The sequence below is a fragment of the Protobothrops mucrosquamatus genome, unplaced genomic scaffold (genome assembly GCF_001527695.2).
Source record: "Protobothrops mucrosquamatus isolate PMUCROS unplaced genomic scaffold, P.Mucros_1.0 scaffold_78, whole genome shotgun sequence".
NCBI lineage: Eukaryota > Metazoa > Chordata > Lepidosauria > Squamata > Viperidae > Protobothrops > Protobothrops mucrosquamatus.
Genome location: NW_015386154.1, coordinates 236593 through 253233, shown reverse-complemented (window position 1 = coordinate 253233; position 16641 = coordinate 236593). Strand labels below are relative to the sequence as shown.

General features: G+C 43.9%; 1 protein-coding gene across 1 annotated transcript in view; it reads left to right on the top strand.

The window, feature by feature from the left end:
• Nucleotides 1-16641, top strand: part of DOCK4 (dedicator of cytokinesis 4) — a 246511-nt gene that overhangs the window by 184107 nt on the left and 45763 nt on the right. Inside the window, exons 25-27 of the mRNA XM_015814036.1 lie at nucleotides 9949-10090; nucleotides 11873-12039; nucleotides 13294-13380. Coding sequence (XP_015669522.1) covers nucleotides 9949-10090; nucleotides 11873-12039; nucleotides 13294-13380 — 396 coding nt within the window. The remainder of the gene's footprint in view (nucleotides 1-9948; nucleotides 10091-11872; nucleotides 12040-13293; nucleotides 13381-16641) is intronic.

Here is a 16641-nt window from a genome sequence, read left to right as displayed (position 1 = left end):
TTGCGTGCCCTCTCTGAGGGGGCCAAAGATTCGCCCCCTATAGTCAGCGATGGCGTCAGCTGACCATACCGAGACGCCGGCAACCACAGCCACTCGGTCTTGGAAGGGTTGAGCCTGAGTCTGTTCCTCCCCATCCAGACCCGTACGGCCTCCAGGCAGCGGGCCATCACGTCAAGGGCATCGTTGGGGTGGCCTGGGGAGCCCTGACTTCACAGAACCAAAAAAATCCACCCAAAAAGGGGAAAGAGAAATCTTGAATAGCATGCCAGGTCATTGAGGTCTCCACCCCCCCCAAGCAAGGGGAGGATTTGCAGCTAAACCTCTATGACAGCAAGAGCGAGGGGGACGATGACCCAATGGTAAGTGAGACCATCAGTCCCTTATCAGTGCAGGTGGAGATTGTGCCTACCTCGGGAGTGAAGGGAAGGCCCTGATAGACTCTGGTTGCACCAGATGTTTGGTCAGCCTGCAGACAGTAACGCAACCTGCGGAAGCTGTACCAACATCTGAAATTTAAACAAGTCGACCGCTCCATGGTGTTGGTGGTGGTGTTTGCCTGCCTCCTGCCTAACTGAGCCGGTGCTCCTGAAGTTAGGAAACCATGAAGAAATTATTCGATTCATGGTGGCACCAAAGATAACTGAAACCATGATATTGGGGCTAGCCCGGTTAGCAAAGTGGAACCATATTGTGCATTGGGAGAAGGACAGGAGATATATAGTGATGGCGAAGATGGTTCCCACCCCCCCAGGAAAAAGCGCCCCAAAACTAAGTGTCAGGAGGAGGCAAGGAAGAAGCCCAAGAACACAAAGGGGGCTTTGGAATGAAAGTCAGAAGCTCCAGCTATCCCCCCAAAATATCGGGACTTAGCCAAGGTGTTCAGTGAAAAAGAATGAGACATCTCCCCCCCCAACATCCCACAGACAGTACAATTGAAATCTTACCTGGGGCGAAACTCCCCAAGCCAAAAATGTACTTGATGACTCCAAAAGAAATGAAGAAGCTGAGACATTGTACATTGACAAAAACTTAGTTAGGGGGTTCATCCAACCTGCAAAATCCTAAGTGGCAAACCCAGTGCTGTTCAAAAAGAAGAAAGATGGCTTGCTGAGATGTGTGTCAATTTTCATGGGATAAACGTATGTGAAAAAACATGTATCCCCTCCCGCTCATGAAGGACATGCTGGGCCATCTAGCTAAGGGGAAAGTGTTTATGAAGTTGGACCTGAGGGAGGTGTATTACCGGGTGAGGATCAAGGAAGGCGACGAATGGAAGACAGCCTTTAATTGTCCACTGGTTTGCTATCAGTTTCAAGTGATGCCTTTTGTGCTACAAGGGGCCTCTGCTGTGTTTATGCAATTGATTAATGAAGTGCTGCATGAGCACCTATACAAAGAGGTCCTAGTGCAGGGGTCCCCAACCCCCGGTCTGTGGACCAGTACCGGGCTGTGGCATGCCAGAAACTGGTCCGCACAAACAAGCAAAGCCCCATCTGTGGGATGCAGGCAGTACATGAAACTACGCCCCCTCTGGTCTGCAGAAAAACCTCTGTCCACAGAACCAGTGCCTGGTGCTCAAAAGGTTGAGGACCTCTGTCCTAGTGTATTTAGATGCCATCCTTATCAAGTCAATGAAGAAGCATGTGATGTTAGTACAGCACGTACTGAAAAAGCTTTTGGATGCTAAACTGTATGCCAAGTTGTCAAAATGTGAATTTCACAAGACCAGTCTAGACTATCTAGGCCCATGTTGGCGAACCTATGGCACGCGTGCCACAGGTGGCACACAGAGCCCTCTCTGTGGGCACACGCACCGTTGCCCCAGTCCTAGGCCTCCGCCGCCCTGTGCAAAAAAAGGAAAAGGTTCAATCAATCAATTTCAACTTCTCGCAGGAAAAAAAAGATCTTGCAAAATTGGAATTGTTTGATTGAACTTTATTTTCAGTCCCACACAGCAGCAGAGGAAGTGACATGTTGGAGCTGGAAAAAAGGTGCCGTGAGGGGGTGGGGGGAGCAGCGGGAGCAGGGCGCTCCATGCAAGGGGTGGAGCAGGACCTGTTGCTTCCCTCCCCCTGCCAGACATCTGCCAAAGCCACACAGGGTAAGGTTACTGCGCCCGTCCCTGCCCAGATGCCCTCGCCGCCCCCAAGCGTTTTTTTTACTAACCTGCCTTTCAGCTGCATTTCGTTTCTCCATTCACTTCTCATCCTTCGCCATGTGTTTGTGGGACAAAAAAAAAGATCTTGCGAGATCTCGCAAGAAGTTAGAAAGTCTCATGGAACTTTTTTTTTTACTGATAGTCCCACAAACACATGGCGAAGGCTGAGAAGTGAACGGAGAAACGGAATGCAGCTGAAAGGCAGGTTAGTTAAAAAAAACGCTTGGGGGAGGCGAGGGCATCTGGATGGAGGTGGGGGCAGCAACCTTACCTTGCATGGTGGTGGGAGAGTTAACGGCGGGTGCAGGGGTCCCAGGAGGAGCTGTGCAAAGCAGGTGGAGGGGAGGCCGGGCAGATTGCGGACGCCACTCCTCACCTCAACGCTGCTGCTGCCGGCACCCTGCTGCTTTGGCCAAAGCAACCCAGCCATCGCTGCCATGCCGCTGCCCCGCTCCGGCCCCGGGCAGCGCCTCTGCCCTGTGCGGCTATCCCGCTCATGCCTGTGATTGGCCTCCATGCCACCACTGCCGCTGCTGGCACCCCGCAGTCCCACCCAGCTCCGCTCTGGCCCCAAGCAGCGCCTCTGCCCTGCGCAGCTGTCCCATTCACACCTGCGATTGGCCTCCGCACCACCGCCGACACCCCACAGTCCCACCTGGCTCCGCTCCGGCCTCAGGCAGCGCCTCTGCCCTGCGCGGCTGTGTCACTCGTGCCTGCGATCAGCCTCCATGCTCCCGCTGCCGCTGCAGAAGTCGTGCAATGGGGGTGTGTATTCGGGCAGCTTGGTCGAGAAGAAGGTGGGCTTTGTAGGGCTGGACCCCAGCGCCCCCGAGTCCTCCTGAGATGGGGCCCTGCTGATTCCCGGCTCGGAGGGCGGTGGTGGTGACAGCAAATGCAGCTCGATCCTCAGCAAACCCCGTTTGACGCCTCCTGCCCAATGCCACTGCCATGAGGCCACGGAGCATGCCAGGTGGAGGTAAGGAACCGGGTTGGGGTGGCGGGAGAAGAGTGCTCTGCGAGGGTTGGGTCCAATGCATGTGGGGCTGCTGCCTCGCTTTCCATGCCGTGCTGGGGCTGGGCTGGGCTGGACTGGGTGCGGAGCCTTCATGCTACTTCTTCCTCTGTGGACATCGGGAGCGCCCACCCTGCCTACCCCTCGTCCCAGGGCAGCTCCCGCCATCCCATGCTCTCCAGCCCATCGCTGGCCACCTGAGCATGCCGAGCTCAGGCCTTGGGCAGATGGAGGCCAGAGGGCAGTGAGAGCCATGACTGCCCGGCTCCTCCGCCTGAGGACATGTGCAGGGAGAGGTGCCGCCTGGCTCGGTAAGCCACGGTCTGCCCCCAGAAGGAGGAGGAGGAGGGAGGAGGAGGGCTGTCCAGGGACAGGCGCAGTGCTGCCCACGGGGGGAATCTGACCAGCCCCAGCCTGGAGAGAGGGAAGAGGCTGAGGGAGACCGAAGGGAGACATGCCCGGCTGGCCGGCGACAGGCTGGAGAGCACCAGACAGCAGCAGCTGCCCCGGGACAAGGAATAGGTGATTGTCTGCGGGGGAAGAAGTGGCGAGGAGGCTCCATGCCCAGCCCAGTCCAGCCTAGCCCCAGCATGGCAAGTGAGGCAGCAGCCCCACATGCGTCCCCTGCCAGGCAAGCAGAGCCACAGCATCTGCAGCAGAAGAGTGCAGGCGTGCAGCGGAAGGCACGAGCCCCAATCCCAGCACAGCCCCTCCCCACTCTCCTCCTCCCCTCCTCAGAAGAGCTGCAGGGCTCAGGAGCCTCCCCCCATGTCCTCCCACCTCCCCCAGGGAAGAAAACCATTGCGAGACACTCTTCTGTTTTAACTTTTTTTCCTTGTCGTTTTTTGGAGTTTTCATCCTGTTTTCATGAGACGGCAGCGTTTGGGAGGGGGTATAGGTGCCCCCTCCCCCCAAGCCATCAGCTGAGCAAGATAATTTCCTGCCCACTGCCCCACCCACCACAGATCCCCTGGATCTCCCCCATCCCTGCCCGGCCCCCACAGGCATCCCTCCCCAACATCAAGCTGTCCACGCCCACCCAGTCTGCCATGATCACCATAGCCATGCCCACCCAGCAGGCCATGCCCACCCAGCAGGCCATGCCCACCCGGCACCCGGCGAAACATAAGTGGGTTTGGGTTGCAGTTTGGGCACTCAGTCCCTAAAAGGTTCGCCACCACTGATCTAGGCTATAGGGTGTCTTGCAAGGGGGTAGAAATGGATCTGGGGAAAGTGAAGTCCATCCAGGAATAGCAAGCTCCCCGAACTCTCACAAGTGTCATGGTTCCAACAGATGAAACTCTTCAAAAGAACTTCAAGGCATTGTTTACCTTAAAGAATCTTTTATTCGAGAAACAATGTATCAGCACTACATAACTGAAACCAGAAATTAATTCCCCTCCCCTGGATACAAAGTAATAAAGTGCAATTCCCTCCTCCAATAAACTGTCATAAATCACATTCCCCAATTAGCTTGAAGCGCGGGCTTTCTCCCCAGCTCTCCAGCCCGCCAAAACACTATCAGCTCTGGGCCCAATGTTCTTGGGTTCCCACGACTAAGTTATTATTGTTATGATTAGCTGGACTCTCATCCCTATTCCCCCTCTCAGCAGTAACTAATTCTAAAAGCAATAGAGAAAATGGCTGCATTTCCATCTGTTGTCAAAGCAAGAACATCCAATGTTAGCAGCGTTGACAACAAACAGTTACAAAGCTTTTTGGGGTTTGCTAATTTCTACTGGCAGTTTTTCCCATCCTTCGCAAAAATTGCCCTGCCGATCACGGAGCTATTAATGACAGGCCCAGGGGGAAGGAAATCCTGACCTAGCCAGCCACTGAACTGGAAAATGGAATGCCAAGTGGTGTTTGAGAAGATAATAATAATAATAATAATAATAATAATAATAATAATAATAATAATAATAATAATAATAATAATAATAATAATAATAATAATAATAATAATAATAATAATAATAATAAAGTTGGAAGGGACCTTGGAGGTCATCTAGTCCAAACCCCTGCCCAGGCAGGAAACCCTATACCATTTCAGACAAATGGCTGTCCAATCTCTTCTTAAAGACTTCCAGTGTTGGAGCATTCACAGCTTCTGGAGGCAGGTTGTTCCATTGATTAATTGTTCTAACTGTCAGGAAGTTTCTCCTTAGTTCTAGGTTGCATCTCTCTTTGGTTAGTTTCCATCTGTTGCTTCTTGTCCTGCCTTCAGGTGCTTTGGAGAATAGCTTGACTCCCTCTTCTTTGTGGCAGCCCCTGAGATATTGGAACACTGCTATCATGTCCCCCCTCATCCTTCTCTTCATTATACTAGACATACCCAATTCCAGCAACCGTTCCTTGTATGTTTTAGCCTCCAGTCCCCTAATAATCTTTGTTGCTCTTCTCTGTACTCAGCATCTTTTTTACATTGTGGTGACCAAAACTGGATGCAGTATTCCAAGTGTGGCCTTACCAAGGCATTGTAAAGTGGTATTAACACTTCACGTGATCTTGATTCTATCCCTCTGTTAATGCAGCCTGGCACTGCGTTGGTCTTTTTGGCAGCTGCAGCACATGCCTGCTCATATTTAGATGATTGTCCACTAGGACTCCGAGGTCCCTCTCACAGTTACTACTATTGAGCAAGGTACGCCCTATACTATACCTGTACATTTGGTTTTTCTTGCTAAATGTAGAACCTTACTTTTTTCACCATTGAATTTCATTTTGTTAGATAGTGCCCAGTGTTCAAGTCTGTCCAGATCCTTCTGTATCTTAAGCCTGTCTTCTGGAGTGTTGGCTATTCCTGCCAGCTTGGTGTCGTCTTCAAATTTGATGAGTTCCCCATCTATCCCCTCGTCCAAATCATTGATGAAGATGTTGAAGAGCCCTGGGCCCAGAACAGAGCCCTGGGGCACCCCACTACACACTTCCCTCATGTAGATGCAGTTCCATTGAGGACTACACGCTGAGTACGGCCGGTCAGCCAGCTATGAATCCATCTGCTGGTGATGCTGTCTAACCCACATTTTTCTATCTTATCAAGTAGTAGGTTGTGATCTACTTTATCAAATGCCTTACTGAAGTCCAAATAAATTATATCCTCTGGTCCACTAATTTTGTCACTTGGTCAAAGAATGCAATAAGATTTGTCTGGCATGATCTGTTTTTGACAAACCCATGTTGGCTTTTAGTAATGACTTTGTTTGCCTGTAGGTGTTCGCTGATTCATTGTTTGATTATCTTTTCCAGAATCTTCCCAGGTATTGAGGTCAGGCTGATAGGTCTGTAATTTCCTCGATCCATTTTTTTCCTTTTTTGAAGATGGGAACTACGTCAGCTCTTTTCCAGTCCTCTGGTAGTTCCCCAGTGTTCCAGGATCTTTGAAAGATATAGTTCAGTGGTTCTGAGATCACATCTGCCAGTTTCTTGAGAACCTTGGGGTGTAATCCATCTGGTCCTGGTGATTTGAACTCGTCTAGGCTGGACAGGTGCTTACTTACCATTTTCTTGCCTATTTTAACTTGTGTTTCTAATCTGTTTTTTTACGGTATTGTTTTAATAGGTTGGGCTGTTTTTTCCCTTTGTGTAAAGATGGATGCAAAAAATGAGTTAACTAGTTCTGCTTTCTCCCTGTTGCTTGTCACCTTCTTGCCACTTTCTCCCACTAATGGACCAGTCATTTCCTTGACCTTTTTTCTTGTTTTTACATGTTGAAAGAAGCTTTTTTTGTTATTTTTGACTTTTGTCGCAAGCCTTAGTTCATTTTGAGCCTTAGCTTTCCTCACTTCATCTTTGCAGGCTCAGGCTATTTGCTGATATTCTGCCTTAGTTATGTGCCCCTCTTTCCACTTGTTATACTTGTCCTTTTTGTCTTTCAGTTTATCAGAGAGTTCTTTATGCAGCCATGCTGGTTTCTTTTGAGAGCTGTTATTTTTCTTCTTCATTGGCATTGTGCTAGACTAGGCTTTTATCTCACTTTTCAAAATTTCCCAAGCTTCTTGAGTTGTTTTCCCCTTGAGGATTCTCATCCATGGAATCCTTCCCAAGGTCTCTCTAAGTTTATTGAAATTAGTTCTCTTGAAGTCCAAGATTTGACTGTGTTCTATTGCTTGTGCTTGCATAATGTTGAATTCCAATATTGTATGATCACTCCCCCCCCAAGGTTCCTGTGGCTTCAACACCTTCTATCATTATATCTATTAAGAGACTGTTTGCAGCTGAGCCAGTCATAAAGCACCCTTTTGTGATTCAAGCCAATGCCAGCAATGTGGCAGTGGAGGCAGTGCTACTTCAAAAGAATGGACAGGGGTGCCTGCAGCCATTGTGGTTTCACCTCTAGAAAGCTAAACGAGTATGGGAAAAGGAAGCCTTTGCTGTGCAATGGGCACTACTGATGTGAAGACAGTTCTTAGAGGGAAATAAGAACCCCTCCAATAGCAGAAGCGAGATGGATCAAACCCCATAACATCAGAGCAGAATGCCTAATAAATAGATTTCATTCAAAGTATCCCCAGAAATCAGGGCCACTTAAGTAGGAAGCAGAGGTAGAAGAATGGCCTTACTATGTGTTTAGTGTTTTTCAGGTTCTTTCCAGGTTTTACGAGGGCTGCCTGTCAAGTTTTGAAGCACGCTTTTGATGGTCTGACAATTATTGCTTTTCAGTTTGCCAATAAACTTGGGGGGAGGGAAAGGGATCGGAATGCAGACTTCAAAAGATCAAGAAAGCAGACCATGATAACCAAGAACAGCTCACCAGGTGTCTGGCCAGGCCCAGAGACACTTTTCTCATAACAATATTTTTCCTCCTAATTGGGCAACATGATCTGACCAAGAGGAAGGAAGGGGAATTCTATACTTTTACTATATGGGATTGGGTGGGTTTTGCCGGAGCTGGTTTTGCTTGCATGTGTGCCAAAATGATGTACTAAATAAAGTTTTACATTAAGAGTTCAACCTTGACATGAATATGTGCTATTGGTATTTCCTTGCACACTTTCTTTTATCAAAACTACTCTCCTCATGCATGTTCAGTGTTTTTCTTTATGATTTCATGATGGTTCATAACCAGACAGTGATCAATTTAAGAAATACAATACATCAAAGATACGGAAATCTTATTTTTGACTGTACAACTTTATGTTCCTACAGTAGTAGAAAAGGTAAATAAAAAACCACACTTCAAGTGAAGCATATATTATTGGATTGATTTTTTTAAAAATAATTCATAAATGGGCATTGGAATAAAAGTGGAATTTTGCAACATCACAATATTCTTATAAGCGGTCATAAGTAAAATCACTTGAGAGTAATATTTCTTTGTGTGATTAAATATGTTTTACTAATTGATTTGCTTCATCAACTTTAATATAAGTAAAATATCTCTTTCAGTTTTTATTATAGTTTTGTTTTTATATATGAGCTGGGGTGAGAGACCTGAAAACACACTACAGGTTGTCCTCGATTTATGACCATTTTAATGACTATTCAAAGTTATGTCGGTGCTAAAAAGAGTGATTCATAACCATTGCCGCATCCCAGCAGTCATGTGATCAGAATTTGGGAATTTGATAACTGGCATGTATTTACAATGATTACAGCATCCTGGGGTTACATGATTGCCTTCCCAGGGGCTTTTGACAAGCAAAGACTATGGGGGAAACAGGATTCCCTTAAAGACCATGGTGAAAAAGATCATAAAATTGGATGCAACCTGCTTAACTACTGTATTGCTTAGCAACAGAATGGGACATTCCTGATCATAAGTAGAGAACTATCTGTGTCTGTTCTGTTTTTCCCACTGAGATTATCAGTCAAACATAAAAAAGTGCAAAGTTTTAATAAATTAACCCTGAGATTCCTCATTATAGCATTACATTAAAAATCATTTTCCTATTGTCTGTGTTTTGTGAGATTCACATCTGCTTTTCTAATGCAGTGGTCTCCAACTTTTGCAGGTTGGTGATCTGATGGGGGAGAGAGGCGGGCTGGTGCACATGCTGCATGCACAGCTTGACTTGTGTAAGTGGCGGGTTGCTGTGCACGCCCATGCACGTGCACATACACACGCAGCACGACTGCAAGTGGAGCTGCACACACATGCTTGTGCATGCCAGCCTGCTGTTTGCACAAGTTGAGCTGCATGTGTGTGTGTGTGTGTGTGTGTGTGTGTGTTGGCCTGCGGCTTGGTTGTGAATAGGCCATGGCCCAGTAGTGGGCCATGGCCCAGGAGTTGGGGACCCCTGCTCTAATGGAACGATTAATTCAGAGCTACTGTGAAAACCCCATGGATTTTGAATATGAACACAAATGTAAACATTTAGTTCTTTTTCATCTAAGCTGGTACTTTTCAGTTTTCAATTCTTTCAATAAAAAACTGATTAAGCATTATTTGGGGCATATGTCTAACAAAAAAGATATTTGACTGGCACTAGTTATCATACAACAAAGACAAACATTATTCTTGAAAGAAACAAAATTCAAATATATGCAAGTACTCTAAAATATTGTTTTTATTTTTGGAATTAATATTAATGCATTTTTAGTTTCTCTTGAGTTCTTTCTCAAGAGTACTTCTGTCTTACAATTCCTCCAAAATAAAAGGGTGGAACATTTTTTACCCTACATTTTTAATAAGTAGGGATAGAACGTAATTGAAAATAGCAGACAAAATTCTCTTCTGAAAGAGTTACAAATGAGGAACATTGCTTAAGAATCTTAGAACAAGAGGAAAATGTCCACATTTATTTATAGAAAGAGCTTTATTTTCTTTATTATGCAGAACAAAGAATTCGTTTGCCGAGGACATGATTATGAGCGTCTGGAGGCGTTTCAACAGCGGATGTTAAATGAGTTCCCACATGCCATTGCTATGCAACATGCCAATCCACCAGATGAAACCATCTTTCAAGGAGAGGCACAGTGTATCCCTATTATTGTTTTAAAGCCATGCACGTCTACTAGATTAACTTTAAATGGAGCAGTGTGTGTTAAATCCAAATTAAAAATACATAATACAGATCTGGGTTTACTTTAAAAGTAGTAATGGAAAAAGGAAATTAAATATACTGATAGCAGATGCAAAAGCTGTGTAATGATGTTACAAAAAAATGGAGATACAGGAATAGTGATATAATATCAGCATGGTTTTTCAGAAAAGGACACTAATGCAAGGAAAGGTGGAAGGAAAGAGAAGAGGATGACTAGCAGCAAGGTGAATGGACTTAGTTACAGAAGCAATGGATGCAATATTGGATGACTAAACCTAAAAGAGCAGGTTAGGAACAGATTGTCAAGCACAGTATCTGTGTGGTATCTAGGAGATGAAAATTACTTGATGGGACATAATAAATCACTGATCAGCATGATCATGCTAACAGAAAAAAGGACTAAAAGAAAAGAGGGAAAATAATAGCAACAAAAATATTTACTTGAATTACAGGTTTCCTTTTGAATAAAATTAAAACTCAAGGTAGTTTAAAGTTTAAAAAATAAAAATGTAGTATATACAAAAAATAATATCATTGGACTTTAAATGCCTGGCTAATGATTGAATATTGTCCTCATGGATATTCTAAAGCAAAAAGAAAATAGGTTGCATGAACTCTTAAGATGAAGGAGTGACACAGGATAATGTGTCTGGCAGATTCCGTTCTGAATATCTTAGTTTGTGGTCAGGTGCATAGTAAATTAGTAGTTCTTTCACAGTGAAGTCAAGGTGTCCCAGTCTGTTATGTAAATCAGGGCTTTTCAACCAGTGGTACAGGTACCACCTGTGGTACATTGGCACCTGGCAGGTGGTACGCGACCATCCTAGAAAAGTGATAGTGGGGGAGGGGAATGAGCTGAACTGGTGGCAGCACTGCACAAGCCTGAGCGAGAGATGGCTGGAGCTGCAGAGCTGTCAGGGCTCAGCGGAAGCGCCAGGATCAGTGCCGCTTTCTAGCTGATCGGTGCTTCTTTGGGGCTGTCAGGGCTCAGTGGAAGCACCAGGCTCTAGCAGGAGCATGGCGCTGATCCTGGTGCTTCTGCTGAGCCCTGAAGAAGCGCTGATCAGCTGGAATGTTGCAGCATCTCCAGGGTCTTGTGATTTATATTCAGATGCTTGGCAACTGATTCATATTTATGACAGTCACAGTGTCCCAGGATCATGTTAAGTGACCAAAACCTGCTGCAACCACCCAGCAGACGGAGGGGGGGAATAAAAACCAAACACACCCCACCCTACCCCCGCTGCCAATCCTCAACAGAAATGCTCACAGCAATGAAAACCTCAGACAGGAGGAAGAGCGCCGCCAGTTGGGCAGGCAGGTGTCTTGCTCAGCTGTGGCTTGGGGGGCACTTTTTTCAGTGCTATTGTAACTTCTAAGAGTCACTAAGCGAACTGTTGTAAGTTGAAGACTACCTGTACTTTATCACTTTTTTCATTTTTGGGGGGGGTGGTCATCAAGTTTTTGACACCTTGCTAGGTGATTGGTGGTACTTGGATGTTGCCATATCCTAAAAGTGGTACAATGGGTGAAAAGGTTGAAAAGCCTTGATGTAAATAACAGTGGGACCGAAATATTAGGTGAACTCAATTTTTTGTTTTCCAGATTTGCTCTGGCAAATTCCAAATTGCTTAACTGTTATGCACTTTACTTGCTTTCTTTATCTAGCAAATGCATCCTCTTCTATTTACTTAGTACTTAACAGTTTATACATAGATCTGCAAATCTATGCTGTGACACCAATTCCTGAAAGCCAGGATGTACTGCAAAGAGAAGGCATTCCAGATAATATCAAAAGTTTTTATAAAGTAAATCATATTTGGCGATTCCGGTATGACAGGCCATTTCACAAAGGGACCAAAGACAAAGACAATGAATTTAAGGTATATTTTCATTCCAATTCTCATTTACAAGTATTTGATTCATCTCAGAGTTTCCAAGAAGAATTCATAGAAATGAAAAGTAAAACTAGATGACTCACTGGAGTTTGGTATATATTAAATACATGTTTTTATTTTCCTGTTATTTAGAAAATGAAGATTGATTTTCTTCACATCATATAGAGGGAATTAATATATGCCAAATTCACATGACATAGATTAGAAAGAGGGTATGAAATTGGGGGTATTGTGGATACAAATCATTCCTAATAATGCCATCTGCCATATCTAAAGAAGCTTATGTGGAAACAAGAGATAATGATGAGGACTGATAGTGCTTATTAAGAAAGAAAAGAAACCTAGGTACCCAGCAAAGATGAAAGACTTAAAACTAAGTTATCAAACAGAGGCCAGAGACACAGAGTTCTGTCAAACTTACTAGCAGCAGGGTCATCTAGAGCAGCGGCCCCCAACCTTTTGGGCACCAGGGACCGGTTCCGTGGAGAGAGGTTTTTCCACGGACTGCAGGGGGTGTGGTTTTGTGTGCTGCCTGCATCCCATGGATGGGTCTTCACTTGTTTGTGTGGACCGGTTTCTGGCATGCCATGGACTAGGGCCGGTCCAAGGACTGGGAGTTGAGGACCTCTGATCTAGAGACTTGAGTATGTGTTGTCTCAAACTTAAGCAAATGAACTTTGCCATTTTTAGAAGAAAGTGGATCATGAATTTTCTGAGAGCAAGAATTTCCATCACTCCTTGAATCTTTATTATGCTAAGCACTTCCAGTTCCTTCAAGCTTTCTTAAAAATGAATCCCCAACATCTTTGTCATTCCTTGAATTCTGTTATTTTTGGTGGTTTTTTAATTTATCAAGATCTTTTAAAATTTTATTTCTGTCTTGAAGAATTTAATTTAATTTAATTTAATAATTTAATTCTGTCTTGGAATTTAAGCAGTGTTGGGCCTTGTTAGTACTTGGCTGGGAGTCTATTAGCTAATACTGTAGGTTATACCGAAATGTTGAAAAAAAAATCTCGGAAAAACGCAGTGCCAAATGACTTTTGAGTTGCTGCCAAAAAAATTAGTATCCCATTTTGTTTAAATAAACTGATAAATATTCCCCCTACCTCTTTATCATTCAAAGTTAAATACATAAATTATTGTAGATACATGTTCCTGGACTCAACTTTATGACAGCCACTTCATGCCTCACTCCAGAAATAGAATACATAATTGGCATTTTATTTTTTATTTCAGAGTTTATGGGTAGAGAGAACAACACTGATCTTGGTGCAGAGCTTGCCAGGAATTTCCCGATGGTTTGAAGTGGAGAAACGTGAAATTGTGAGTACAAAAATGGGAAAAATAGGTGACCCTCCATTATTTTTTAAACAAATTTTATTGGTTTTTTAATTCTTAATAGAAAGTGCTCGAGACACACCGTGGTGCTGGGGTAATCAAAAATCCAAAAACAAAACATATGTAAATAACTGAATCAGTACATCAAATATTCCCTCTCTATTTCCCTCAAATAGCTTATATATTTAAAATAGTCTATTTCTAACAAATTTCTATTAATCCTAAACCTGTTTTAGAGCTTTATGCAATTACAAGACCATAATCAAATTTAACTTTAAATACACACATTATCAGTTCAGGTATCCCTTCCAAATATATCCTAATTCTTTAATTTCATCATAAATCTTGTTTATTCCTTCTTCCACTAATATCTCCCAGTCAAGATAAAATATTGATCTATCCTATACATATCTAATCCATCAATCTATCAATTTTTTAAGCTAACAAAATAATATCAACCTTAAATCATTTGAGTCCCTTAGACAAGGTTCTGATTTCATCCAATTAATTATCAAACCTACTATCATCTGTATTATCAAACAAAACACATCATCTTATTAGAATCACATTCAATTAATTATTAATTCAATCCCGATCTAGAACATCTCTTCATTTTTCTTCATTCCATTATATAATAATTTTCATACAATAATCACCCATTTTTTCTTATTTCTACTCAAAAACTTAATCCTTAAATCAATCCATAGTTCTAAAATGCCTTATATCCAATATATATAATTTTAAATTTCTCTTTTCAGTCTTATTCTAGGCTTTTTTTCCTGCCAAGCAGGTTTCCACAACAACGCTTCCCTTTCATCCGATAGGTCTCTCTTTGTTGCTTGTGATGCCATTTGAGGCAGTAATAAGCTTCCTGTCATCTGGATTGAACCTCCATTTCTCTTATTCTTGAAGCCTCGCTGCATTAAAGGTTCAAATCTCAATCTTTGCTTTTTCTGATCCTCAAAAATATAGATAAGATGCTTGTAGGGTGAAATAAGTTCCTTTGTATCCTCAATAAAGTCATCTTTTAGTGTAATTTGGTTTGTAGAATAGTCAGGTGTAATCTGAAAGTCACTTTTAAGATTTAAAGAAGAATCTCTGGTTCTTAGTTCTGTGGTAATCTCTTTCATTGTAACAAATTCCTCTTTAATTTCCCTTAATTCCTCTTCTGGTATGTTTTGGTTTGTAGAATAAACAGTTGTAGTCTGAAAGTCAGTTTGAAAGTTTGGGGTAGAGTTGACTCTTCGTTCTGTAGTAATCCTTTTCCTTATAGCACATATTTCTTCAGAAACCTCATGGATCTTTTCCAGTATAAGCTTGCAATTTAAGTGAGAGTAGAATTTCTCCATTTTAAAAGTGATCAAAGAAAGTCCTTTATTATTATTTTTTCTTCTTTTTTTTAATGAGGGCTGTAATTAAACAGTGTGCACCCTCTCAGTTCCCACAGCTGCACCAGCTTATTTTATCCAGGAATAGTTTGAAGGTCAGGTCCTTCTATCCAAAAAATAGTTGCAACATTGCCTTTTCACCACTATATGTCCTCAGTAAATAAAAAATCTTTTCCAGACACCATTTTTCTCCCTTTTTTCTAACTTTTAAAGGAAAGAGTGGAAAAAGAAGTAATCTTCCAATATTAGCTACTAATACAATTCGAAAAAGCGTTTTTTTCTGTATCCCAAAATGACTGAAAATAGACTGTAGTCTTTAAAAAAAATTTGTTCTCAACGCCTCTCTTCCCACACATACAGAAGCTGCTTTTTCCAAATGGGGAAATAATTCCAACCAAGTTTTTACAGGCAAAAAATACCAAGTAAGGGAAAGAGGGGGGCTAAAAGGGTCTCACCCGGATCCTCCACGGTGGGTCTAATATCGCTTAGCTGTAATTGTGACTTCGGCTGGTGCAGCAGGATAATCGGCCATCTTGCAGGACGATCGTTGCTCCGTCGGCCCTAAGGAAATAGCTGGAGCAGCGAGAGAAGCTGCCGCTCTTCCACAGTCACCAGCAAGCCTCCTTCTCAGTGGTCGCCCCTCCAGGGCGACTTTCAACCCACTAGGGGGTCTACCGATGCAGAAAACCCAGCCGGACTGGAGACGAGCCCCCAGACGCGATCGGCGTCACCGCGTACCGGAACCAGAAGTTGTGACCCTCCATTATTACCATAGAACATTGCTTTAAATTGCTTACATTAGAATAACAAACAGCAAATAACAATAAAGCTCAAAACTGATTTTGAACTTACTCTAAGAAGTCAAAGAGAAAAGGAAAGGAAGAAATTTGTTTATAGAATTATTAATGCTGTCGGGTCCCCAAAGAAATACATTGTTTCCCTCTGCCTATTCATGCGTCTGTAACCTTTCTTTAGGGCAGAGGTCTGCAACCTTAAACACTCAAAGAGCCACTTGGACCCGTTTCCCAGAGAAAAGAAAACACTGGGAGCCGCAAAACTTGTGTGTGTGCGCGTGCACGCACGCAAGGGGTGGGGACCTTGATTGAAGAGTTTAGTTAAAAAGAAATAGAGGCTGCTGTGCATGAGTTCTTTCTCTCTCTCTCTCTCTCTCTCTCTCTCTCTCTCTCTCTCTCTCTCTCTCTCTCTTTCTCTCTGTCTTTCTTTCTTTCTCTTTCCTCTCTCTCTCTTTCTCTCTTTCATCTCTTTTTCTCTCTCTCTCTCTCTCCTCTCCCTCTCTCTCTCTCTTTCTCTCTCTCTTTCTCTGTCCTCTCCCCCTCTCTCTTTTTCTCTCTTTCTCTCCCTCTCTCTCTCCCTCTCTCTTTCTCTCTCCCTCTCTCTCCCTCTCCCTCTCTCTCTTTTTTCTCTCTCTCTTTTTTCTCTCCCTCTCCCTCTCTCTCCCCCTCTTTTTCTCTCTTTCTCCCTCTCTTTCCTCTCTCTCTTTCTCCCTCTCTCCCCCCTCTCTCTTTCTTTCTCTCTTTCCTCTCTCTTTCTCTCTCTCTTTCCTCTCCCTCTCTCTCTTTCCTCTCCCTCTCTCTCTCTTTCTCTCTCTCTTTCTTTCTCTTTCCTCTCTCTCTCTTTCCTCTCCCTTTCTCTCCCTCTCTCTTTCCTCCCCCTCCGCTCCCTCTCTCTCTTTCTCCCCCTATCTCTTTCTCTCCCTCTCTCTCCTCTCCCTCTCTCTCCCTCTCTCTTTCTCTCTCTCTTCTCTCTTTCTCTCTCCCTCTCTTTCCTCTCCCTCTTTATCTCTTTCTTTCTCTTTCCTCTCTCTCTCTTTCCTCTCCCTTTCTCTCCCTCTCTCTTT